This window comes from Oreochromis aureus, linkage group 20 (assembly GCF_013358895.1).
Source record: "Oreochromis aureus strain Israel breed Guangdong linkage group 20, ZZ_aureus, whole genome shotgun sequence".
NCBI classification, from domain to species: domain Eukaryota; kingdom Metazoa; phylum Chordata; class Actinopteri; order Cichliformes; family Cichlidae; genus Oreochromis; species Oreochromis aureus.
In genome coordinates, this window is record NC_052961.1 from 25,286,883 (window position 1) to 25,313,174 (window position 26,292).

Here is a 26,292-nt window from a genome sequence, read left to right on the forward strand (position 1 = left end):
AACAGATTCCTGTCTCTGTGAGTAATAAAAATTACAAGAGGTATGCAAAGAAGACAATAAATGTGCAGTTTTAGGTATAGACATCAATAAGGACTTGCTTTAAAAGACAGCCTAAGTGATATTTGTTAGTTATATCCATGTTACTGCTAACATTACTCACAAAATATTAGCCCCCTAAGTGGTCAAACCACCAAAACAGCTGGAACAGAAAACACCTGGATATCCTGCTTATAGCAAAGTTGTGTTCACTGTCTCGTGAATCCCAGTACCTCATTTATAAGAAGGTGGGTCAGTCTTTAACATTGAATGTGTAGTCTCTCTTTTAGTCCGCTGATTAAGGGTGAACATTGTTTTCAGTATTAGTTTTAATTTAGGCAGTGCGCAAGGTTAAATAATCCGCTGAATGGAGGTTAATGAATAAACTAAATAAATGAAGGTTTCCGCATGTTAAATTACACAAATGGAAGTGTGTGCCTGTGTCAGTAGTCACTTGTCTCGCTGGTCTTGTAGCGGGGGTCCGATGTGTTTTGCTTGGCACAGCTGTGTGTAAAGTGGCCTGGATGTTTCTCTCTCCCTGTATCACGGCACTTCTGTGTATTTGTTTTGGCAAAGTATGGGCAAAGTGACTCTGACAGTCTAATCAGCTGAACAGGCAGCTGCGCCATTCCTCCGGATCACAATGAGATAACGCAGACGCACACGCACACATGCAAACACCCCGAAAGCCGCACCGACTCGTATTTGCTGCACAAGTGCACAGTGGAAAGACTGCATATAGAAATGCAAAACACACACACATGCACACACACACACACATATAATTGCACACATGTGAGTGAAGAGGTGCTGAAAGGATAAGGATGACTAATGAATGAGCTAAACGACCTGTGCATGCATGAGAGGAGACGAAGAGCAGAAAGCAGCTGGAAATGAGAAGAAATGCAACACAGAAAGAGTCAAAGTGGTGGAGGAAAGGGTTTACTGTATGACATAATGAACTAATTAAACAATACATTTACACAAAAGGTTCTGCTCTTTTGCTACAAAGTTATTGACATATGAAGAACTTTGAATAAAAATCATCACGGTGTGGATAAAATCTGGTCAAAATGACAAATGAAGCCCTCATAAATCCCACTTGTGTAGTACTGGAAGAAATAAGGAGATCTTTTCTCATACAGGGCAAGACATGAATCAGATTACTTTTAACTTTACCTTGTAATCTAAAATTTGATGAAGTGTGAATTCTGTGCATATGCCTGGATTGTATGCCTGCCCTTCAACACCTTTAAAAGTCATTCAAACCCAAAATCTACATGTAGATTAATTGAAAAAGTTGGTGCATTAAATTTGAAGTGTGAAGAAATTTGACGTGTCCATGATATCTGGCACGTATTACTGCCCGGGTGACACACTGTGTGTTGGCGTATTTGCTGTCCACTGTGTTTCTTACAGTATTTTTATCAAGCCTACTTCAATGTCATCATCTCCCCTGTGATCTCTGCTCAGTCAAAGACTCGCCCACCTTGTAACAATGCTCCATTGTTTATTACAGGAACAAAGACTGAGACGGACAGAGTTCACTGTAAGGACACTTAAATCAGTAACATGCACTTGCATTAAACCAGAGGTCCTACTGCTGCTCTTGTCACCTTCTATTCCCCTTTTTCCCCTGGAAGTTGACTGCATTTGGAATTGATCACACGCAGGCGTCTCTGGCAAACACAGACTGGTACACTGGTGGCACTGAAGTGGAAATTCAAAGACAGAAAAACACAAGGCCTTTTGTCCACAATGACCCTTTTTTGAGCTGGCACGTCACACAATCCAAAGATGCAGTGTGGCCAGTATTTTTCAGGTGAACTTTACAAATGGGTAAATGACAAAGAACCCTTCTGTATGAGGCTTTTTTAATTGCTTCCTTACTCCGCTCTGCCAGAGTAAGAAAAAAAGAATTTGAATGCAGTTTCACGTAAAGTGGACGTCAGCAGGGAATGTGAATTTATGTTAACTTGGCAGGCAAGAACTGGATTATTAAACCTAAAATATATTCTTCACCTGGACGCACTGAAGGACTAACCTGTAAAATCATGTCTCCATCCATTTCCATTCAGCATACTCAAATTATCCTGCCAGGTTGGGGAAAAAGCACTTTACCTGTGTTTAGCTTTAATTTTGACAAAAGCACAGAAAGGTAAGTGACAGCGATGTAAGTGTGGCATGAAACCCCCAAAATGCCATCAAATCCCAGGTCATTTGCATCAAATGTGCTCCATCAGATACCTTGGGATGTTGTCAGGGTGCACACACGATGCCTTGCTTCTGCCTTTTTGGAGACAGGCTTTGATTTTGACTGAATTCACAGACTTTTTAGCCAAACAAAACAAAGGTGAGCAGTAAATCTGTAGTGGGTCAGATAACAGACTGATTTCCTCACAAGATTCAGCCATTGTCCCAACATGCAATATAGAGTGATGTCACATTCATATTTCCTACATTTTTCCAGCACCGACTGTTTTTAGAGTGAGTGAAGGAGCTGATGTGGCTGCAGACTCTTGTCGCCTTGTTTCAGACTATTGTTGGTGCTGCTGAAAACAGCAGTTGCTGTGCAGCAGGATATGCCGCTGTTATGAAAATAAATGAAATAGGAAAGGTTTGAATGAACATGGTGTACGGTTCAGTCTATCATCTGGCCACAGACTCAAAAAACTGTTTATATTTTCATGTCATGAATTTGGCTGTATATTTTTGCTTGTTTTTTCCCTGCAGAGTATGTGTTGACTGAGTTTTATGATCTCAGGATTGAAGCACTTTTTTTATTGTTGACAAAGTTTGCATTTTAAGTCTATTTAATAAGTGTTTTACGGACTCTTTTCCCCCCCCTTTATTACCCTCCTGGCTCTTCGAAATCCACAGCTCTAAGGAATAATCTGCACTGGGAACAGGGTGGGAAATTTCTCTGAACCCTGGCAACTGCTCTGATCCTGCATTTCCTCTTATCTCAGACAGCGCCGTCAGTCTCAGACAGTCGCCGGGTTCGCTGAAAGGACAAATAAATGTAACACCCGGTGAAACTAAAACCAGCCCCTGGTCTCTTTTATTTGTGTCGACAATGGAACAGAGGGGAAGAACAATGGCCTTTCAGTTATTAAAAAAATTAACCTTTTATACGAGATCCCATTTGCTCTGCTATGGAGACGTACCTGCTGAGCTTTTCCTAAGAATCATAATAAATCTCCGGTGTTAGGTTGAGTTTTGAAGCAAGACAGTTCTCATTTTTTCTGAAGAAAACATAAACATCAATACACTGATACATTATATCAGCTACTTAATGAATTAAACACTAACTGAGTGTCTTCCTTCCCCAGCACGTGTTCACAATGGACCCTCTAAATGTGGAAAATGGAAGAGGAAGAGTTCCACATGACCCCAGCTTCCCCTTCGCCAGCACCTTCAGTGGTATGCCCCGTATTGTTTGGCCTACATTTCTAAACAACTTCCTGAGTGGTTTATGAAGCGCATATGGCGAGGGCACCCATTTAAGATTCATTAGATGTTTTGTCGTACAGCAATAACGCTGACATATTCCAAACATTTAAAACACAGACTGCTCTGGCACGTGTCAATTCCCCTTTTCCTTTTCGTGTTTACTGTCTGCCTCTCTGCTGTCAGAGTAAAGGTAAACATGCCAAAAAAGAGAGAGTAGGTTAAAGACCCAGTAGGGGGTGTTCTAGCCGTCATCATTTTCCGTCAAAGGGGTTGCACAACAAAATATCAATTTCATAAGCCTCTGTGGCACAGCTGTTAATTCATTTGCCGCATCTGACTATTTAACCCCCCACCCCCCGGACAAGGTTGAAAAATTCTGGGTGTTTCTCTCTAAATGTCACGAGGTATTTACTGGGGCTTGTGAAATAACGCTGATTTATGCCAATGACACACAATCCCAGGATCCACTAAGGGTGGAAATATATATAGTGTGTGTGTGCATGTATACATCCCTTTCTGGCTCCACAGCTGGGCGCTTTCAGCATCAGAATTCATCCCTCAGTGCGCTGTAATTGGCAGGAAGACCGCAAATTAGAGCCAAATAGTAGTTTGGACATCTGCAGTGATACTGCAGCGGTCACATGCATACAGAAAAAGAGACACAAAAGCATTTGTCATAGAAATAGTAACAGATAGAGACAAGACCATACTGTACATGCTGGTAGAGGCTTGTAATTTGTTAAAGGTTTAGGATTCATCATCAATTTAAATGGTAGAATCTAAAAAATGCAGTCAGCAAATCTCCAGCTCCCCTCCGGGTCAGCAAGGATGTGTTTGATGACAGACTGAATTCAGACTCTTGTTACGAGACTGAATTTGACTTTCAGTCTGTCCGCTGGCCTCAGTGATCATTAGTGGTCAAAACCACAAGGTTTTGTTATGCATATTTTTTTTCTTCGCCTTAAAGCCTCTTCTTTTGTATTCCTAAAGCCTTAACCAAATGCTGAAAGAAAGAAACAACAAATACACACACAGAGCTTCGACCGACACTCTGTAGCCCTGGATGAGAAAGATAAAGAGAAACAGAGACCCTGAGAATGAAACAATAAAAACCTGATGAAAATCCTCTTCATCAGTTATCAACTCAATGATATCTCCTCCTCAGTTTTAGGATCTTTTCCCAACAGGCGCAAACCTCAATTCCCAACGACCTGTCAGCAATCATTATGATGTCCATGCGTTTATACTTGCACGTTTGATTATGTCATACCACATAGGTTTGACTGCGTGTCTCGCTGTACGGTAAAGAAGTATCTGTGCATTTCTAATACTATTATCATGGCCAAATAAAATAAGAAGAATTAATTTTCACTTTCCATAAGGTCACATGAGAGCAGTCTGTCACCAGGTTGAGTTTCTACACCAGCTGGGAAAAATTAAAAACAGTTGTGTTTTTGAAAACAACCCAGCTTCACTATGAAAAACTCACTCTTATAATTCTTCATTATGTGATAGTGTCAGTGGGTTGTTTTATAGCCGCTTGGGGTCGCTGTCTTGTCTTGTGACCGATAACCCCCAACAGCTGAGGATTTCCCAAAATATACTGTGACAAATGTGCTGGAGGAGGGATTCTGTTATTTATCTCCATTTGCAAGAATTTTCGGAGCGGCTGAAACTTAAAATTGGTCCACTGCTGATGGTCTCAGTGGAGGATGCTTAAGTTTCAAATAACACTCCCTGTGTGTTCTGTGTTGGGTTTGTTCATTTTCTTCTTTCCTGTCCTGCATCTATGTTCTTCATTTACCTAAACCTCAAACTCACCCATTATTTTTTGCTGCCTTTCCTTTTTTATTTACTAATTACCCTCTTTTTACATTCTTGCAACCATTTTCTGTAAACTCTGCTCTTCTCATCATCTTTTTTTCCCCTTCTTTTAAACATTTCCTGTCTCTCTGTAGGTGGGGAGCTGTATACAGGACTGACAGCAGATTTCCTGGGAAGAGACTCTGTGATATTCAGAAGTATGGGTGGTCGCTCCACAATGAGGACAGAGACTGACCAGAAACTCCTTCATGGTAATGTTTCACTCTTTGGCCAAGCATTTCTACAGTACAGTGACAATACAAGACAATGTTAAGTCAACAAGAAGTACAAACAAACAACAGCAAGTCTGTCAGAAATATGCAAAATTTTACTATAAAGATGCTGAAATAAAGATCAAAGTGATTTACTCAAACTCCCACATGCAACTCTTTTCCATCTTCAACCTTGCAGATCCCAAGTTCATTGCAGCCCACCTCATCCCGGATAATGATGACAGAGACAATGATAAGGTGTATTTCTTCTTCACTGAGAAGGCCACAGAGGCTGGAGAAAGAGAGGGGGCCATACACACACGAGTTGGACGAGTGTGTGCGGTAAGATACTCCATAATACTTTTCTGTTAAGGTTTAGAAATTAAGTTGTAAAAGCCACCTCAAAAGAGACAGACCCTGGCTTTTCACTATGTGTGTGTTTATTATTAATCTCTGTCTCTCTTCCACGGTGTGTTGAAGAGAGACACACCGTGGAAGATAAGCTACTTCCTCCCCTCACCCTTAACCGGTTGTGGCAGATGGCCGCCACACCTTCAGCCTGGCTTTGCTGGAGGTTTCTTCCTGCTAAAAGGGAGTTTTTCCTTCCCACTGTCATCAAGTGCTTGCTCATAGAGGGGACATTTGAATGTTGGGGTTTTCTATTGTTTATTATTGTACGGCCTTTACCTTACAATATAAAGTGCTTTGTTGCTGACATTTTAAGATAGCTACAACTACACCAGAAACTGCATTATTAGAGGATTAAGCATTGATAAAATACATATAGCATCATACATGTCGCATATAATGCCACAGAAAGACAGAAAAACAAAGTTTCATTAACTCGGGAGATCCACAAAAACTGATGCTTACATATGCTGAAACACTGAAAGATGGTTTGTTGATAGGTGTGGATGAGAGAAGCCAGATGTTCAGGTGAGCTAGACATGCACTTCCTCAAGGCGATTCAAATATCCTGTCCCCGGAATGAGTCATCTGTAGGGATATTTCACTTGAAGATGAGATTGCAAAGGAGCACAAGAGTAGTCACAATAGGTCTCATATTTTGAGTCATTGATAAGCTACAGAGACACTGAGCTAGATACTGTAAAGACAAATACTTTGACTCAGGGGACTTTCTGAGTGTATGGCCACATACAGATGTCTGCAGAATTAATTTTCCAGGATAGAAGGTAATGGTTTTATGGGTTTATCCTCCTATTATGTCAGTCATAAACTACCTTGTGGGAAAAAAAAAAATTCTTTTGGGGCGATCAAATATTTACTTTCCCCGAGGTTGATCGTGAAATTTAGAAGTATATGAAATGTTTCTCCTTCCAAAATGCACACAGCTGTCAGATTTCCCAACAATGATCTCCATCTGCCCTACACGCTCCGTAACATTCTTTCACGCAATGATTTGCCTTATAAACCCATGTCTGCACTGTAACAGCACACGCAAATACAGGCATGCATAAAATATTACACACAAATACACACAAGCACAAAAACATGCACACAGCTGCTGAGGTTTCCATTGATTTTGATAGACTGTGTCAGTAAAGTTTGGATAAACCACTCAGGCAAAAACCCACTTAAACTTTCACCATCTAACGTTCTTTCTCCTTCTCATGTGTTCACCTTTTTCCATCTTTATCTTTTTCTTCCTCAAACAAGTAGTATTTCCTTCTCAGGCCTCCAATTCTTTCCGAGACAAATGTCATCCACACTCCTATAGTGATTTTTGCCAAAAAGCTTTTTACCAAAGCTGATCACCATTATACGCATTCACACATACACATAAACTGAGGAGCTATGAGTAGATCTCTTGCTTCGAGATCAGAAAATCCTAATTCGAAGCTAAAGCTGAAACTCAGCACTTTCATCATCTTTCACTTCACATCCAGTGAGGTGGTGTAAAGAGCCAAAACAATGAATGATTTGTGTTTGGAAATAAATACGCAGCTGTGCTTTATAGATTGATTTTCTGTATCTCGAGCCAGAATGATGTCGGCGGTCAGAGAGTGCTGGTCAATAAGTGGAGCACCTTTATCAAAGCCAGACTTGTCTGTTCTGTACCAGGACCTCACGGAATCGATACTCACTTCAACCAACTTGGTGAGACACATTAAAGCGCACACACACACACACACACACACACACACACACACACACACACACACACACACACACACACACACACACACACACACTATTTACATGAGAATTTTCATATGATCCTGCACTTGGTTACAATGTATCATATCTGCACATATTTATACTCCCACGCCACATTGACACTGTCTTTTGGTAAAACAGAGGATGTTTTCCTGATGAGGACCAAGGATGAAAGGAACCCAGATGTCTATGCAATCTTCAGCACCATCAGGTAAACATGCATAGAGCTCAGCTTTCAAAATAATGTGCACTCAACATCCGTACGACTCAGTAACATGATTTTTGGGTATGTTATATTCTAACACTGTACATTTCCATTCTCTTCTTTACAGTAATGTATTCCAGGGCTTTGCTGTGTGTGTTTACCGCATGACTGATATCAGAGAAGTTTTCAACGGACCTTTTGCACATAAAGAAGGTCCTGACTACCAATGGGGTGCTTATGAAGGCAGGGTTCCTTATCCAAGACCAGGCGTGGTGAGTGATTGCAATCCAAATGTATCATTTTTAATTTTAAAGTTACTTGAGCATTGTTGCTGCCCAGCATTAACCATACAAATGACCCTGCTGTGCTTCCCAAAAACGTAATACATGTTGTTGATGCCAACATTATGAGGAAATACTCATAATGCAACTTCTAATGAAATTCAGAATCTGTCTCTATAATGTGCATAACTAGTGTTGGCGAACCAACTGCAAAGACTTTCTGAATGCAGACACCTCACTTTATCGTTATTGTCAGGTGTGCTTAGGTTGTCATTTTGAGGGTTTTTTTTTTTTTCAGAATCACCTATTCTTAATGTTGTTATTCACACTGACTGCATAATTTCACTGGACGAATTTGTGGCAAGATTTTCCAGATCCAAATAAACAGATTAGACCACTCAGACCACTGCATTTGGCAACAAGCTTAAAATCTGCACCTGTACTGAATATACAAATATTAAAATCATAGTATTTTACCTCATCCGGGTCAGTTGGGTCAAATATTTCTCTGCCTCCTCAGATGACGTCCCATCTTTGCCAACAAGAGTTCAAACCTCACTAAAAAGTTCAGTTGTGATACATCTTCAACTCCGAGATCAAACCTTAAAATTTTTCCTGTTGCTGACTTCTCTGAGAATTGGATGAATCCAGAATTTCCATTTCTTCTCTCTCGTTAGAAACATCAGGACCAGCTTAATATTGCTTGATGTCGATGCATTCAGTGTGCATGTGTGTATATATATATATTATTATGCAGAACAACTTCGGAACCAAAAAATGTAGACTTTAGTGTTGTGTTTTTTGGAACACGCTTGGAGTGTAAAGGCCTTACAAAAACTAGTAATAGTAAAACTTGACTGTTGGATAACTGACTTAACTGATGCTATTTCCTCATAACATTTGCAAATTAATTCCCGTACAGTAGCTGAAACATATCAGAATGTGGTTTGACACTAAAAAAATGGACTGCAGTGGTGTGCATATATAATAACAGTTGCTCGGCTCCTGTGTGTACTAAAACAAAGGGGAAAGAGGAGCTATCACAACATTAAGGATGGGGTGTAGAAAGTTTCCGTGTCAGTAAACTAAACTACTGTACACGGCGGTGCAGCTGTGGTGACTGTACGCAGTGCAGACCCTTCTTCTGGTTAACATCCTGACACTCAGCAGAGCTCTGTCATGTTCTCCCAGCCACATCGCTGTAACTCAGTGTTGTTATACACACAAACACATGTGTAGGCAGCATCATTACCATAGTGAATGGGAGGGTATGGGGGCAGGAGGAAAATGAATTATGTGAGAACAGAGCAGACACCTCTGTGGTTTCTCCGCACTGGCTCTTTGATTAACAGGAATGTCTTGGCCTTAATCTGCGAGTAAGAGAAGGAAAAAGGAAATAGAGAAGGAAGAAAGAAAGAAAATGGTGATGGCTCAGGGCAGACCGGAGGAGGCACAGATGGTGGGAAGATTGGGGTTGCTTTTTTTCCTGGCTTGATATTTGGCTGCAGTTAAAATTTTTACCCTCTCCTCTTAAACTCAGTTACAATAACCTACATTGTTCTTTTTCACTTGCACCGACAGAACACTAAAGTCCTTTTTATTTCCATGGATTTTTCATTGAAACAGATTTAAGCCTCATCCTACCCATCATCGACTCTTAAGTCACCTGTCAAAACATAAAAGAATGGAAAATGGAAGTTAATTTCAGATTTAGTTGATTTATCTGCTCAAGATATTTATCTTGGATTGAGATGTTCCTGTGTTTAAACTTCACCAGAATTGTTTCCAGCAGACCAAATGACGGGGGGATCTTTTTTATTACAGTTTTACTAAAGCTGTAGAGGTAATCCTACCAAGGCACAGATATGGAATTTGATAGATTTATTAACCTTATGGTTTCCAAAATTGTTTTTTTTTGTTTGTTTTTTGCCATCTTTACTGAAATTTTCATCACCAAAGCCTCAGATTTGATCTTGAACTTTATCTTAATTCTTGATCTTTATAGAACAGTGAAGTCAGATGGGATGAAACATACTTTTTGGCATTAAAGTTATATTTGTAATGCTTTAAATCAGCCCATATCTGCCCACACCAACCTATCTAGTATGAAGGATTGGGGTTTTTTTTTTTTTACCTTCGAGGTCAAAAAGGGGTGAAAATGCAGGTGATTCATTAGGATTTAAACTTACAAAACATATGCTTGACACATGAACATATACAGTAATAGTATAAATTAATAGGTGCCTGTCAAACATACATCATTTCCTTCTCATTATTTATTGTTGGGCTTTAAATGTAGACATAAGGCAGTTCAGCTGCTGCAGCAAAGTTTAGATAGGTCGAGTATTAACTTGGGAACTTTTTCAGTTTAGGTTTTACTTGAAGTGCAAACAGATGAGTGGAGACACATTAGTGAAGTTTCCTCTGCTGCACAAGCATTAAATGTTCAATGTGTAAGCTGAGCAGGTCGAAAACAGATGCATTTCAAGTCCACTTATTTCTGTTCAGAAACCATGTTTAGGGTTAAGTGTGAGGTCAGTTTTACTGTATACGAATGCCACCAGTTGATTTTGATCCATGTTTTATCTGAAGTTGTGCTTGGAAGGTATGCAAGGACAGTTTAAAACAATGTCATACATTCATATTTAAAACTGTATGATAAACATTTGAAGTTTGTGAGTTATCATTATTCTCTTTGAAGGATTTAGCTTATACATTCCACATCTTCTGGAATAAATTATAACCAGTGTGATTTGGAAAACATCCTCAGAAAAATTATGCATCGATAGTTTGTGCATATTTGAGGGTAACCTCCCTGCACAGCTCAAATCCCCCCTCTGAAACTGGATCTATGCCATTCCAGAGCTATTGTGTGGATCAGTTACTGTTGTGATAAGCAGTAGTAATTATATTCCCTCCATATGGAAGTGCAGTCTGGAAAGACAATTACACGCAATACAATATAACAATACCATACCTTCCATTATAATGTGATCAAATACGAAACTGGACTCTCACGAATCCGTTATGTGTAAGTTCATTAATCTCTATTTAATTTCTCTCCATTTCTCAACCTCAATTTAAGATTTTTTGGCAAAACTGTTACTACTGCAACCTTTTTTGTTCTTTGAATTTCAAACTTGTCTTCAGCATGGAGAAGCCAAACTTCAAATAATCAGAGAATCTGATAGTCTATAGTCTTTATTCTGTAACATAAAAAGCATTGGGGATACTGGTATCGCTACACGTTTGTGACATAATACCTCCAATTACCCTGAAACAAATGAAACTCGACTCAACCAGAAATAAAAACTCAACTGAAATGAGCAATCTGAACTGTTGAAACAAATGGTTGCAGCACTTGCACTTCAATAAAGTAACACTATTGAAACGAGCCACTATATTAAATTCAGACTGCAGTCTTGTGAACCTCTTTTCTTTATCTTGAAAGGAAAGACCTCTGTAAAGAAGAGGTCAAGCCCTACTTGCTTATTGTTGAAGTACTTGAACTTAATAAGAGCCACAGCAGGTTGCATCATCCTTTAACTGTGACAGGAACGCCATCAAAGCTTAAGAGAAAACTAAACGAAGTGACAGTCTGAAGAAGGTAAATCAGCTTTGGAAGTGCAGAAAAAGCCGTTGCTTTTCAGTGGTTTTGACCACCAGCAGAGATGGCGGGGTCAAGTATTTGGTGACTGGCATTTTCTCACCCATAAATCTAATGTAAAAGACTTGCAATGAAGATTAATGAAACTGTCAGTGTGTGTCACAAAACCTTAAGCTGCTTCATGGAGAACTGTAGATCTAAATCAAATAAACAAACCCAGAGACCATATAGTTCATATAAATGCTTTCATTTGGACTGTTTTCAGCACTATTAATTTTTTACAGAATCTCCTAGCACATTCATTTTCTCACTGTTACACTGACACAAATGGTTGGATTTTTTTTCTTTGTTTTTTGGCAAACAAACTGCTTCCACGCACATAAAGCTACAACAGTGGTTCTGAACTTTCATCCAAAGTTTTCAGGCACAATAAAACTCTTAATGAGGGCTTTCTGAGAAGTTTTCTACACGATAATTAGCCCACAGTTCTTACCGAAAGCACACCCCCTGTATGCAAGAAAATGCTGGGAATTTAATGTCAACGTGGAAAAGGCGAGAATTTAGATTTCTTCCTTCTGTTGTGATTCTGTTTGCCTGTCCATGTCTCATTCCACTTTCTTCACTTTAAATGGACCATCAGTTAGCCAAACAAAATTTGCTCTATGGACTGAATATCAGCTGTCATCATTCGCTTTCTCTCTTTTCCTTTGTTTCTCTATGTCTTTCTTATCTCCCTCATATCTCTCCAGTGCCCCAGTAAAATCATCAACCAACCTGGCAGGGAGTTTGGGAGCACAAAGGACTTCCCTGATTCAGTCTTGCAGTTTGCCCGCAACCACCCGTTGATGTGGCGGCCGGTGTATCCAGCCCTTCGTCGCCCTGTGCTTGTAAAGGCCAACATTCCTTATAAGCTGAAACAAATAGTGGTGGATCGTGTTGAGGCGGAGGACGGGCTGTATGATGTCATGTTTATTGGCACAGGTAGGTGCATTTCATTCCATAACTTTTAGCCATCCAGGTCCATTTTAGCCATCCAAGCACAGACACTGAATTATTGGAGCAGACAGCACTATGCCTGTTCTGTAGCCCTTTAATTTTTCTCCTTGTCTTTCAGATATTGGTACAGTATTGAAGGTCATTGCACTAAACAATGGAAACAGTCTAGAGACAGAGGAAGTCACACTAGAGGAGCTACAAGTCTTTAAAGTAAGGCTTATTCCATTAATTATGTTAAATATACACTCTGTGATAATGTACTGTAGGATTCATCCATATTCCAGAAATGTTTTATCATTATAGGTAACATTTCATTTACTTTATCTTTTAGGACTTATTTGCAGATGATAGTATCCAAGAACTATGCAAAAAGCTGGTTCATAAATTGTAAAATTTATAATTCTGCTCTTCACTTTCAAATGCATCTGTTTTGAGTCTTCTTTAAGTCCCTAAGTGCAACAACAGAAGTTAATCATTTTCAATATTGCAGGTGCCAACTCCAATTACATCACTGCATATATCCGTGAAAAGGGTGAGTTAATCCAACTGTAATTGCTACTTTCAGTTCCTGCTTCTGTCAGTTGACATGCAGTGTTCTCTACATGATGCCTTACTTCCTTTTTTCCCCTCATCATTTCAAACAGCAAGCCTTGTATGCAAGCTCTCCACTAGGTGTGGCGCAGGTGAAGCTCCATCGCTGTGAGACTTACGGGAAAGCCTGTGCTGAATGCTGTCTTGCCAGAGACCCTTACTGTGCATGGGATGGATCGTCCTGTACGCGATTCATTCCCAACAGCAAACGACGCTACCGCAGACAGGACATCAGACATGGAAACCCTGCACTGCAGTGTGTGGATCAGAATCTCAGTGGTAAGCTTGGCTGTAACTCTGCCCCTTGTTTTGTTTCTTCTTTGTTGATTATGTGGGACTGGCCACAGCGACTTCTTGAAGTAACCACTGTAAGGCTTTTCTCTGAAAGTCAAACAATTGAATCATCTGTCACATACCCCTTCATTGACTGGGCTTCACTGAATCAAGTAGTCTTTGGTTTTGTCATCTAGTGTGCATTGCAATCACTGGATAAACAAAAGCTTACTAAATTGATATTTTCATATTCTAGTAGGGCTAGCTGTCATGATTAAAAAAGAAACCTACATGACATCATGGACTGGTGGTTAACCAATCCATCATGGGAGAGCTGAAACCTGAGATGGAGTGGTTTTTAAACTATGTTAGCTACAACCGCGTCTTAACGAAGTGTAAGGTATGGCAATATTTCAGACTTTTGTAGGACAACCCAGAAAAACATTGAAGTTGCTGATCATTCCACATCAAAGTGGCAATCAGCTGAAAAATACATGACCTCTTTTCACTGATTTTAAGAGATTTAGGAGTAGACAGGAAGGACACCAGTGAGATGTCAGTCTCCTGTATACTGCACATCTCTTTAGAAATCAAAGACCAGCTTCTTTTAGTTTGAAAGAATGAATGAACGTGGTTGTGCCTGTCTGGGTCAGATTATGTTTGTGAGACTTCTTCCACAGGATGAAAACCATAGCGATTACAGTAGGAGGTCATTAAAACAGCGATTGAAAACCGCAGCTCAACCAAAATGATTCTCGGTCCAATGAATTTGATCTCATTGCCTTTGAAATGGTTGCTTCACCATGTCAGTGACCAGTCAGTTGCCATCTTCAAAGCAACTTTGGTGTAGCAATGAAATAAAAAGCTAAGAAATCAGAGTCAGTCATCAAGCTGTTTGCATCAGTTGAAATGGTCAAATTGTCAGTTACATGTACTCTATTAAATCTTGTTACCCTGCACAGAAATCAACATTAACTAGTCACATGCAGAGTTGAATCACGAGCTGACAGATTTGAAACAAACATTTTATCTGTTTTCAAATGGAAACTCGGAAACTTTGCTTTTAACTTTATAAGAATATAACCAGATAACAACTAGCTGAATCAAGTCACCTACTGCAAAACAGATGAGTTGAGTCAGGTCAGTCAGTCTGCATCTCAGTGCAGACTGACTCACACTGATTGCAACTTGCTGGCAATCTGTCTGTGTTTATAAATTAGACTGCAGTTATTTAAGAGCCCAGCCAGTCTAAGCTGGACTGTAATTGTTTGAAGACAGGTCCCACCAGGCAACCTGTACAATCAGCTTGTAAATTAAAGTGGTCATCTCAACTATTTGCAGTTGGTCTCCGACTACAAAAAATACTATACTATCTCAGGGTAAGCTGTCCTATTTTTACTCATGTGACTGAGACATATTTGCCAAGTATATGAGACAGAGGTTTTACAATACGTTAGTGCATGCAGAAAACAACCTAGCAATCATTTAAAACTAGTTCTCATAGTGTAAGCTTTGGGATTTGTGAAGTAGAAATATCAGCTAACATACTGAGTTCTTGGCAGAAAATGGCTGAGTTGATACCGGAGATCAGGGTGAGAAAAATGTGAAGACAGACAAGAAAAAGGAATTACATCATTGTGAATTGGGATAGAAAGAGTGTGTATGTTTTCTTACCTAAGGGCACACAGTGTAAGGGAGTGCACGGATGAAAGATGCCTCCCTAACAGCCTCCTGGTGAACCAAAGTTTCTTTGTGCCCAAGTGTGAGGTTGTTTACATAAGTATTCAAGGGGCAGACGTCTTCAGATTCCATCTCTTCATTGTTTATGTGTAGTCACATGACAAACACTTAACTAAGTCAGTCAGAGTTTTATTTTATTCACTATATTGTCTGGGACTACACACCAAATATTCAGGTCTTTATATTTATCTTTATATTCATTCTGTTAATTCTGTACAGTAGAAGGTGTCCTTGAGGAGAATGTAACCTGGATACAGGCAGTGGTACTTATTTTTAAAGGTCTGGGCTCACACTGTCAGATAATGGTGAAGAGCTCAGTCATTCAGGAGGGAATGAAAGTAGAGTCACTGTCCACTGCCACAAAAGAAACCAGCTGAGATGATGATGATGTTGGATGCTTCACTGGGTAAACCCAGGACAGACTGAAGATGTTCGATGGATGGATGGATGGATGGATGGATGGATGGATGGATGGATGGAGGGATGGATGGATGGGTGAATGGATGGATGGATGGATGGATGGATGGATGGATGGAGGGATGGATGGATGGATGGATGGATGGATGGATGGATGGATGGGTGAATGGATGGCTGGATGGATGGATGGATGGATGGATGGATGGATGGATGGAGAGATGGATGGATGGATGGATGGATGGATGGATGGATGGATGGGTGAATGAATGGATGGCTGGATGGATGGATGGATGGATGGGTGAATGGATGGATGGATGGATGGATGGATGGATGGATGGATGGATGGAGGGAGGGATGGAGGGATGGATGGATGGATGGATGGATACACACATGGATGGATGGATGGATGGATGGATGGATGGGTGGATGGATGGATGGATGGATGGATGGATGGATACACACATGGATGGATGGATGGATGGATGGATGGATGGATAAACAGATAGATGGATGTATTTCATTCTTTAACTATTTGTCACTCTCTGTTTAAAAAAAGAAGACCTTGATGTAACAGAAGACAGAGTGGTCTTTGGTACTGAGAACAACAGCACCTTCCTAGAGTGTGTTCCTCGCTCCCCACAAGCAACTGTCACCTGGCTGGTCCAACGTGATGACCACAAGGAAGAGGTAAGATTCCCAGTGAACAACATTCGGGTTAAAATCAACACAATAAAAGGCCTGTCGATGTCACTGCATCCAAAATAGGATGAAGGTGGGAACGTTTTGGCAAACAGTCGAGGGGTGGAATAAAACTTCTGGCAAAGAATGTTCTGAGTAATTGCCTTTAAAAGTTAGACTTGAGTGTGAGTTTGGCACGTGGTTGATACAGTTGACAACCATTTGGCATGTGGTTGAAATTAAGCAGCTGCATTTCAAAGCAAAATGCACAATCATTCTCTCTCTCTCTTCCATAAACAGTGAATTCTCGGCAAACCTTGACCATATGCCACTGAAAGTGTCACTCACTGTCTGCTGGTCACTGAGACTTAAATACAGTCTTTTTTTTTCTTTTTAAGTCAGAAAATTATGTTGCTCTGTGTGCCCAAACCCACAGTAATCACTCAACCGTTTGAGGTCATGTTCCTCCAAGCTAAACTGAGTGTCGTGGTCAGCCATGCAAGTATTAAAGCATTACCACCCTTCTCCATTTCCCTGCAAATAAACATCTGGCTGCCACTCTATCTGACAAGGCTGCCATGTTTTTGTTGGCATCAAAGGGTGGTTGAAGGATAGGATCTGACGAGGGAGTTGGGAGGTAGATGGAGGAAAATGTAGAAATGAATAGGGTTGGCAGAGAGACTTTGGGTGGCAGTATGGAAAGATTAGAGAATGTGAGGAAAGAAAACGGAAGAAAACTAAAAGATAAAAACAGTGACTGGATCCCATGATATATTTTTGATGTTGCAAACCAAGTTGAGAAAACAATACAAACAGTTCTCCCTTTCTCTTTTTCTCATAATGTGAAGTGAAGACTAAAAGCTTTCTTGTCCTGTTTTCTTTGTACTGTGTTTACACATTGTTGGGCAGTTTTCAGTGTTTACTTCTTTAAAGAACAATGCCTCTGTGGTATTTGCCCTGGGAAACATGTGATATTTAAGGTCAAATTCTGGTCAGAACTAGAAATTTCTGCTCCTTTAGGGACAGAAAACACAGAAATCAAGAATTAACCAACCAACAAACAAATATATATATATATATATATATATATATATATATATATATATATATATATATATATATATATATATATAGCAATAAATTAAAAGATAAAGATTAAGTTAAGGGTCTGATTGCAGTTATATATAAAGTGCCAGATAACTTTTTCATGCTTTTTTGATTAGCACGTTTAAATCAGTGGAGATTTAACCAAATCTGTGAAAAGTTATTTCCATCACGTTGCATCATTATGACTTGACAAATTGAAGCTGAGTCATTGGCAAACTTCAAGTGAAAAGCAATGATGGTTGAATTGACTTGGTGAGGTCATTAATATGTTGTTGTAGCAAATATCAGACACATATTTTCTATCTGCCACACTTAGGTGAAGCTAGACGATCGTGTGATGTCCACGGATCAGGGTCTCCTGTTTCGTAACCTTTTCCACCAAGATGAAGGCGTCTACATCTGCCGCTCTCGAGAGCACGGCTTCACGCAGACGTTGGCCCGCATCACCCTCGAAGTCCTCCAAGGGGAGACCGTGGATGAGCTCATGTCGCGTGGACACACAGGAAACTCTGACTCAATCAAAGACCGGTCTACAGGGACTTTCAGAGTCTGGATGCCTTGCAGCGCCTACAGCAGGGGCGGTTCATCAAGCCAAATCGGCCAGTCGCGCATATGGTTCAAGGATATCATGCAGCTCATCGGGCCGTCGAACCTGCCGCACGTGGAGGAGTACTGCGAGAGGATGTGGTGCAATGACAAGCTGAGGAGGAAACACAAAAGCATGATAGAGAAGTACCGCCAAGCACAGGAGAGCGCCAGGAAGACTCGTAGCAAGAGCTCCGGTGAACGTAACAGGACGCCGCGGGATCTAAGGGCGTGGGAGGAGTGACAAAAAGAAGGAGAGGAGTGGAATATGAGAGCAAAAATGTAAATGTGGGAAAAAAGACAAATGTTAGTTCAGGACAAGATAAATAGACAGGCATGAAGACCAGCCTAATAGTTTTTTGTAAAACCATGGTAGATCAAAGCAGCGTGTCTCTTTTGCTCATTTCAACAAAATGAATTTTAGTGTATAAAGAAAATTAGTGCATTAAAAAATTAGTGTATAAAGAATCTGAAAAAAATGCTCAGAATATTTGACAGTCATGTTGGATGGAAGCACAACTTGAGCTGAAAAACTCCTGCATGTGAAAGTGTATGGGAAGTTTTGGGTATTATGAAGTTAGTGCATAACCCGTGTGTTTCTGACTGTCCCCTGAACAAAGACCGAAGTGTTCACTTGTCTGGAAGGATGGCACAAAAAGAGACTCCAACTGAACTGACCAGGTTGTTGCTAATCCTGATGTTGACAGTAGTTTAAAAAAAAGAGATCAGAGACAATTTTTCAACAACACTCTGAGGATGCTTTTTAAAATCTCAGTCACTGAGGAGTTGTCTGCCTTCCCCACCTTTGTTCTTTCGTATTTCTAGTGTCACTGATATGGCAGGAAGTGTTTTGATTTAATCAACTTCTGTCTTCACTGAGAAAACATGCAAAACTTCTCATTCTCAGATTTAAGTGACATACACGTACCTGCGGGGTGATTTTAGTTACAGCTGGTTTCCTGCTTTTCAGCCTCATTGACTCTTCAGTGATGGTTTGTGATTTCTTGTATGTAATCATTAATTTTCTTTTGCAAAGCACACACACACACACACACACACACACACACACACACACACACACACACACACACACACACTCTCTCTCTCTCTCTTTTTTTGCAAGAATTTCATACGATGCAGTTCACTGGATTCATTTCCTTTTTGTTTTACATTTAATGACCTGTGTCTCTTACCTTGCTTGTTATTACATATTCATGTTTGACTTCAGCTCATAAATGACTTTGCAGTATATTTGCAGAAGGAAAGTGCAACTTGTAAACATGTTTAGGCAATTGCTGTATCTGATCTTGGTCTGTCTGGCTCCATTTGTGCCAAGTCTTACATTAATGGAAGTCTTTAAATGCATAAGCTCAAACCAGAAGCTACCATAAGACGACTGTTGATGGTTCAACAGATTAAAAGCACATGGCTTTATTTTTATTCCACTGGGTTGAACTTTCCATTAAACAACATGGTGGTTTATTTTTCATGATTTTGGTTACATGTCATAACACCTCTTAGAAAGAACCCGCATGATACTTGTCTCTGATATTTACCTCTATGAACTTTATGCATCTCAGTGCACTAAGTGCTCTCACTAAAGCTCCTTTTTAGTCCTTTCCATCAAGCTAAAGTCACTGACACATGTCAGCATCGTGTCTGAATGAGGACCCTGATTTATTTTGCCATACAAAAAACAATTATTTTAATAACCTCTTAATTTATGCATTTATTTTGTCTGTACAAAATGACTTAGCATTATGCTTTCAGTTTGTCTGCGTGACAATCTCATAAACATTTTCAAATAGCTTTTTTTTTCTTTTCAAGTGCTAGTTAAAAGGAGCTATTCAAGTCAAAATTACATAACTTGACCTCTCAGTGGGGGATCCTGCCTCACACTTAAGCCACCCACTAACCTAATTTTCCCACAGTTTCTCTGTGTGCTGATAATGGGGGAACAATAGAAAGGGGTCAAGTGTATTGGCTGGCTCCTCTTGTTTTCTGCAGTGTAAACACAAGTTTTAAGTGAAGCTTTGTTGTTAAAATATGATTTATGACTGCCGAAAAGATTTTTTTCTAAATTCGAGGGTGGAAAAGAGAATATAGGGTTGACATCATGGAACAGAGCACATATCTCAAGACAGGAGGAACTGACACTGAACAAACATACTAGTCTGGAGAGGAGTGAATTTCACACTCACGTTCGTCGTCCCTGTGTTGGTGTAGCAGTAATGACGAGACCTCAGTCTCCCTCCATCTCCCCCAGGTCCTCCTAAGGCTTCACTTTACTTTTGGTTTCTGTTGAGTGTTGTTTGAAAAACTACAAATATTGAATAAGGTGAAATATAAACATTATATTTTTGGATAAAACACATAGTTTCTGTTAGGATTATCAAAGTATTGCGATTCTGATTCTGATTAAATATTCATGAACAAAATGTAAAAATCCATCATGACAAAACAAAATCTGTTTGTTGAACTGATGCGGGTGAGACATGAGTGTTGGGATGACTCCTCTGTTAACACTGGCCTCATATTTATTCAGACTATTATCCAAAGACACCAGATATATTCCTCAAGGCCAGTGATCTCTTCAACATAAACACTGTTTTGGGAGATTTGCTTAATAATGAGAAATGCTTTAAAAGAAGTGAAGTTCAGGAAAGACAAAAACTAAATAACAGAATGGCTATGAAGCTGCACGTCGATAGAAATAAGATCTTAGGAGCATCTGAAGACACAGAGATCTGGTAAAGAACTGTATAAAAAGACCAGGTAATCAAGTACGCTTAGTGAAAGGCAATTCTTCACAAACACAGGGAGTGTGTGCTATACGCATAACGACAACAATGCACTTATTCTTATAGTCCTTCCAGTATTTACAGTTTAAAGGGAAGCTCTGTGGTCTGTGTCGATGGCTTTTTAAGACAGAAATGAAATGAGTAAAGTGACAAAAGCAGAGAAAAAGAGTCACAGTGTTGTTAATTAAAGAGGTACTACAAGCATCTTATGAAGGCTGTATTTGGAATTCCTAAGGATCCTAACCCATATTATTATTTTTTTAATACATCATTGTATAATATTTCTAAAATGTGACCCCCCAAACTCCAACCCCAGTTTTGCAGCAAATGATGATTTTTAATCCATCCAAGCTTATTTTCTTAGTTTGAGAGTATGAGAAAGCCTATTAAATGACACCTATTACTTGTGTTTTCTCTGTAAACTCTTCTTCTACTGCACTGTTAATCTTAAAGAAAATGACTATAACAGGATGGAAGAGGGTTTTTTTTTTTTCTCAAAGCTTCCTATTTTAGTGTGAACGTTTTTCCTTTTCTTGTGTTGTGTCTTTTGTTTGAGCTTCTGCTTATCTAAGTAAGGCATGAATTACTACCACTGCGACATTTTTAAAATGTATTTAAGGTGTAGTCGATTTGTAAACATAGTAAAACTGTATAAACATGCAAATTTCCATCTAACAGTAACTGTCAGAGGAGAGGAAGAGGAAATTGCCAAAAAATAAATGCTAAAACTTGCTTTTACTTAACTTATACATGAAATTTAACAAGTATGGACTCCATATTTACCGACAAATGTGCCGTGACTGACTAAATGCAGTTATTTGTGCATGGTTCATAAACAATGTAAATCCATTCAGTGCTTTTCAGATTTGCACAAAGTGTGTTTTGTTATTGCACGTGATATTTTCTATTTTTATCTTCTTAGGATGATGTTCTTATAATGTTCGCTTTCTATAGCTATCCCATGCTCTCGACATCATTTCATTTTCATGTAAAACTGTTTTTTAATGATTATATAAAACAGCTGATGGATTGGTCATTTGATGGGGATTCAAGCACCCGTTAATAATGTGATACTTGTGTTTTAAGACATCTTTTTCACAGTCTTCATTCTGACATGCAGATAGATGTAAATGCAAAACTTTTCGTCCCATTTTATTTGATGTATAGAACCATGGCATATATAAATGTCATGGACTATAACTAATGCTGTTAATCACACCTGTGTTTAAGCAGAAACAATCTGTCAAAATGAACCTTTCTGAGGCAGGAAGCTTGTTTCAGTGTTTACACCCTCTGGCAAAAATTATGGCATCATTGCAAGTGGAGGATCTTCATTCAACTCCTTTACCTTGTAGCAAATAAACAAACTGTGCCACAAAACTGTTTTTGTTTAATAGCGGAACATGAAAGATACCTCAAGCACATTAAATAATTGTAATTAATGTATTTAGTTTTTTCAAAATCAAGTAGAGGAAGAGAAGCTGTTGCACCAGGCTGATTGAAAGGAGGCAAGCCCCCAACAAGAGAGCTGTCAGTCGAATCAAACTCATTGCCAGAAGAATCCAACACTAAGTGTGGCTAAAGATGTTTGTTCCCAGTCAACCGTGCCTATAACTTGGAGTAAGCACAAACCAAAATGGGACAGTTCTAGGAGGAAAACATGCGGGTAGACAGGAGATGTCAAAGTGTCAGGATAGAAAATCAAAGCAGTACGCCCTGAAAATGGAAAATGTTCAAAGCTGTTAGCAAATGGGCCATAACAGAAGTCAATGTTTGTGACAGAATTATAAAAATGAAAACCAAAAGGAAAACCAACACTAACATCTAAACAGAAACAAGGTTACAGTGAGCTAGAAAGAGAAAGAAAAGAAGCAATCTTGGGACTATGGATGATTGGATGAAAGTGACCCCAGGGATAAATCACAAAGTCAGCCTACTGGGCAAGGAAAAGATACCCTGATGCTGTTCCACTGACACATATATGAAGATGACTGCTTGATGAAAACAAGCAAACGTTACCAGATAAAAGGCCCGGGGAAGATGGCAATCATTACTTCAGCAATAAATGCAGAAGTGTACACTCAGATTTTAGGACCCTTCTCATCGGAAACCAGGTTTAGTGATGATAATAAAGTCGTTTATCAGGTTGACAGGGCCTCTTGCAAGAGCCTTAAGAAGTTATAGAGCCTTAAAACCTTGAATCAGAAAAGGCACATTACCTCAGTGCTATGGCCACAAAAAAAGGGTTAAGATTTCAATCTGACTGAAAATTTATGGTGAAAAACTGAGCTCAGCTGTTATTTGAAAAAGTTGGAATTAACCGGATGGAGAGTATTGCTTTTCATTAGTGAGCTCCATGCCTCAAACCATTTGGGGCATCATAAAAGCCTGAGGAGGTACTAAATTCAGATGATTTCCTCAACAGTGATTCAATTTTTTTCCCTCAACATGATCTTGAACAGAAATGTCATGTATTAAAATAGTTGAAATTAATTTGTTTGAGGTATGATTCATGAAGCCAGAATGTTCAGCTAATGAATAAAATAGCTCTGTGTCATATCTGTGATTTATTATTGTGCCGTGATACCATAGTTTTGCCGGGGGCTGTAGCTGCTCCTCCTGAATTTGACAGAAGTCTGCACATGCTCTGAACTCCACAGTTAAGGTGCATTAAGAAACAAAATGTGGTTTATCAGTTGTACAACAGCAAAGACTGTAGTTCAGTATCTACTACCTACAGTATCTGTAAAGTTGCAGTCCAGCTAGCACATAATCATTTTAAACCTGAAAGGTTCTTGAAGCATGCTTTTGATCGTAAGGATTCTTCAGCTAAAAATACTTTGCTTTGTGAAGTTTCCCATTATTATGTGGTTTAAACAAGTGTGCTGGTTTTAGACTCTGGCAGAAAGAGTCTTATTTAAATGCATATTTAAATACTATTTAAATGTCTTTCTACCCTGCATGCTATGAACTTGTATGCTATTTAACACAATTAAAAGTTTTTAACATCAGGTGATCCATGACTGGCTGCTTTGCTTTAACTTTATTCACAGACTGCAGTGAACATTGGTTGACTTTGCAGTGTTGTGGGAGGACTAGACTAATGGCACCAGTGACATAAATGTGGACAAATAGCAATGCCTTAAATCGAATCACTCATCAAGACTGCAATATATACTCTACTGAAACCAAGACATGCTCTATTTCATACTCAGCAACAAGCACCATGCAGCACACTGGCGATGAAGCACTAAATGTCACAGTACAGGACACTGACTCTAATTTAATATTGTTAAGACCTAAAGCATTGTTTTTTAGCTCAAACCAACCTTAAAGTTAGAAAATACATACAACTAAAGGTTTTCATACTATAACAAATATCTCAGTGCAATAGTATTTGCTCTTCACATGCTTATGAGTGTGTGTGTGTGTGTGTGTGTGTGTGTGTGTGTGTGTGTGTGTGTGTGTGTGTGTGTGTGTGTGTGTGTGTGTGTGTGTGTTTGTGTGTGTGTGCACTCTCTCAAAAGTCTTCATAATAGCAGGAAAACATATGTAGGTCATTGGAGACTTAGAGACCAAGTGTCTGCCTATTTTACTGCCCGGTTACTGGTTCTGGCCATGCGTGTGATTGGAGGGTAATTGGGCTGTAACATCTCTGGAAATGTGGGGTAACAATGGCTGCTTGTCGCTTCAGCAAACAGACCATCTCATAAAAATCAAACCTGCAACTGAACCCACTAAACGACTTCACACCCTGTCAATTACTACAACCACAGAGCAAACAAGCCTGAGTGAACGTTGGCTCGTGTGTTTGACGTGCAGATGAGAAATTCTAGCGTGCACACAGCTCGCTATAAAACTCCAAAATACCAGTTCTGACGTCAGTCAACGTGTAAAAGAGAGTCAAGCAGCCTCGGTTGTTGAAGTAAGTTTGAGGATTTACTGATGTGCAGAAATCAACAAAGGGAAACCAACAGGAGCCTCAGGAGGTTCGTGTCGGTGGATTCCGAAATGTTCAAATTCTGGACACATCTCATTAACATGTAAAAGCCTTACAGCCTGTGGAAAATAGCTTTATGCTTTGGTTTCCAGTGATTTAATGAGAGATTTCATTTGGTTGTACAGAGATTTTCGTCCAGGCTATGGGCACATCAAGCAGAAATCTCTGAGGTTGAAAAATTAAGTTCACTTTGTCAGGAAGGTGCATTTTGTTTTGAGTCTGGCATTACGTTTAATGTCACAGCGACTTATGGAAAACTAGCATGGGGGGATATTACCTGGTAGATTAAACGATTTTATCCAAATACGGCGATGTCCTGTTTTGAAAATAGTAAAGTTGAACTGAAAACCAGGCTCGAGGGTTCAAAATGAGAGCCCACAAAACCAATGGGTGCCATGACACTGGCCACATCCATCTTATATATATACTTATATACACTTTGTATCACTGATAGACATAAACATGGTCAGCTATTACTGAAAAAGGAGATATAAATTTTCTAATGATTAAATTCACTTTGGCTGTTTAACCTCTATTACTGACTACCGGGCTTGTACAAGTGTAACGAGCACAATAGACTTCCCAGTCTTAAACATATAAAACAAGTCTAAGCAAAGGCTAAAGCTAAGGATATTTCCAGTATATGTTTATTATATTTTACTTTATTTTACTGCTTCAGTCTGTCTATTTTATATCAGTTAACTAAATTGTTGTTTTACACTTTAGTTTAATTTTAGTTAACTAAAATAACCGTGATCCACAACAGCATCATTGATGCTGCTGCACTGCCATCGAGTTATGACCTACATTTGCTTCCTGTTATGACTACAGCTCAGAGGGAACTGCTGCTGTCTCCTGTAATAACAATTAAATTCAAGTGCTAAAATGGTAGAATAACATTTATATTCTTTTGTCTGTGACATGTTCAGGTGTATCCTAGACATTTAAATCATAACAAAACCTGTCCTGTTATATAATGCTGCAGATACCAATGTGTCTCCCAACAGAGGTTTAAATATAATGGCTATACTGGCCAAAAAAAGTGAAAATCCTGCAGAAATAACCTAGAAAAGATAAACTTTTACTTCAGACTTTTATTATTACATCCTTATTTTACGTCCCCTTATATCAGAGAGCAACTCTCTCAAGATGCTAAGCTTTTTACAGTCCCTGAAACCAAAGGTGTTGGTGTCGTTATTCAAATTCAGTTATGTTTTACACATAAGTCATTACTTTTCTTGAAGTAATCCAGTATCCTATTGAAATAAT

The 26,292-nt window shown here is 39.3% G+C and overlaps 1 protein-coding gene across 2 annotated transcripts in view; it reads left to right on the forward strand.

The window, feature by feature from the left end:
• sema3bl (sema domain, immunoglobulin domain (Ig), short basic domain, secreted, (semaphorin) 3bl) overlaps positions 1-24,039 on the forward strand; it is a 60,122-nt gene extending 36,083 nt beyond the window's left edge. Inside the window, exons 5-16 of one of the 2 annotated variants that reach the window (XM_039604478.1) lie at positions 3,369-3,459; positions 5,448-5,564; positions 5,764-5,906; positions 7,568-7,682; positions 7,884-7,953; positions 8,075-8,219; positions 12,585-12,816; positions 12,950-13,041; positions 13,322-13,363; positions 13,476-13,701; positions 16,409-16,539; positions 17,954-24,039. In XM_039604478.1, the coding sequence (XP_039460412.1) occupies positions 3,369-3,459; positions 5,448-5,564; positions 5,764-5,906; positions 7,568-7,682; positions 7,884-7,953; positions 8,075-8,219; positions 12,585-12,816; positions 12,950-13,041; positions 13,322-13,363; positions 13,476-13,701; positions 16,409-16,539; positions 17,954-18,466 (1,917 nt within the window). In that variant the 3' untranslated portion in view covers positions 18,467-24,039. The remainder of the gene's footprint in view (positions 1-3,368; positions 3,460-5,447; positions 5,565-5,763; positions 5,907-7,567; positions 7,683-7,883; positions 7,954-8,074; positions 8,220-12,584; positions 12,817-12,949; positions 13,042-13,321; positions 13,364-13,475; positions 13,702-16,408; positions 16,540-17,953) is intronic. The other variant, XM_039604479.1, reaches the window with a different exon arrangement.
• Positions 24,040-26,292: the final 2,253 nt, after the last annotated feature.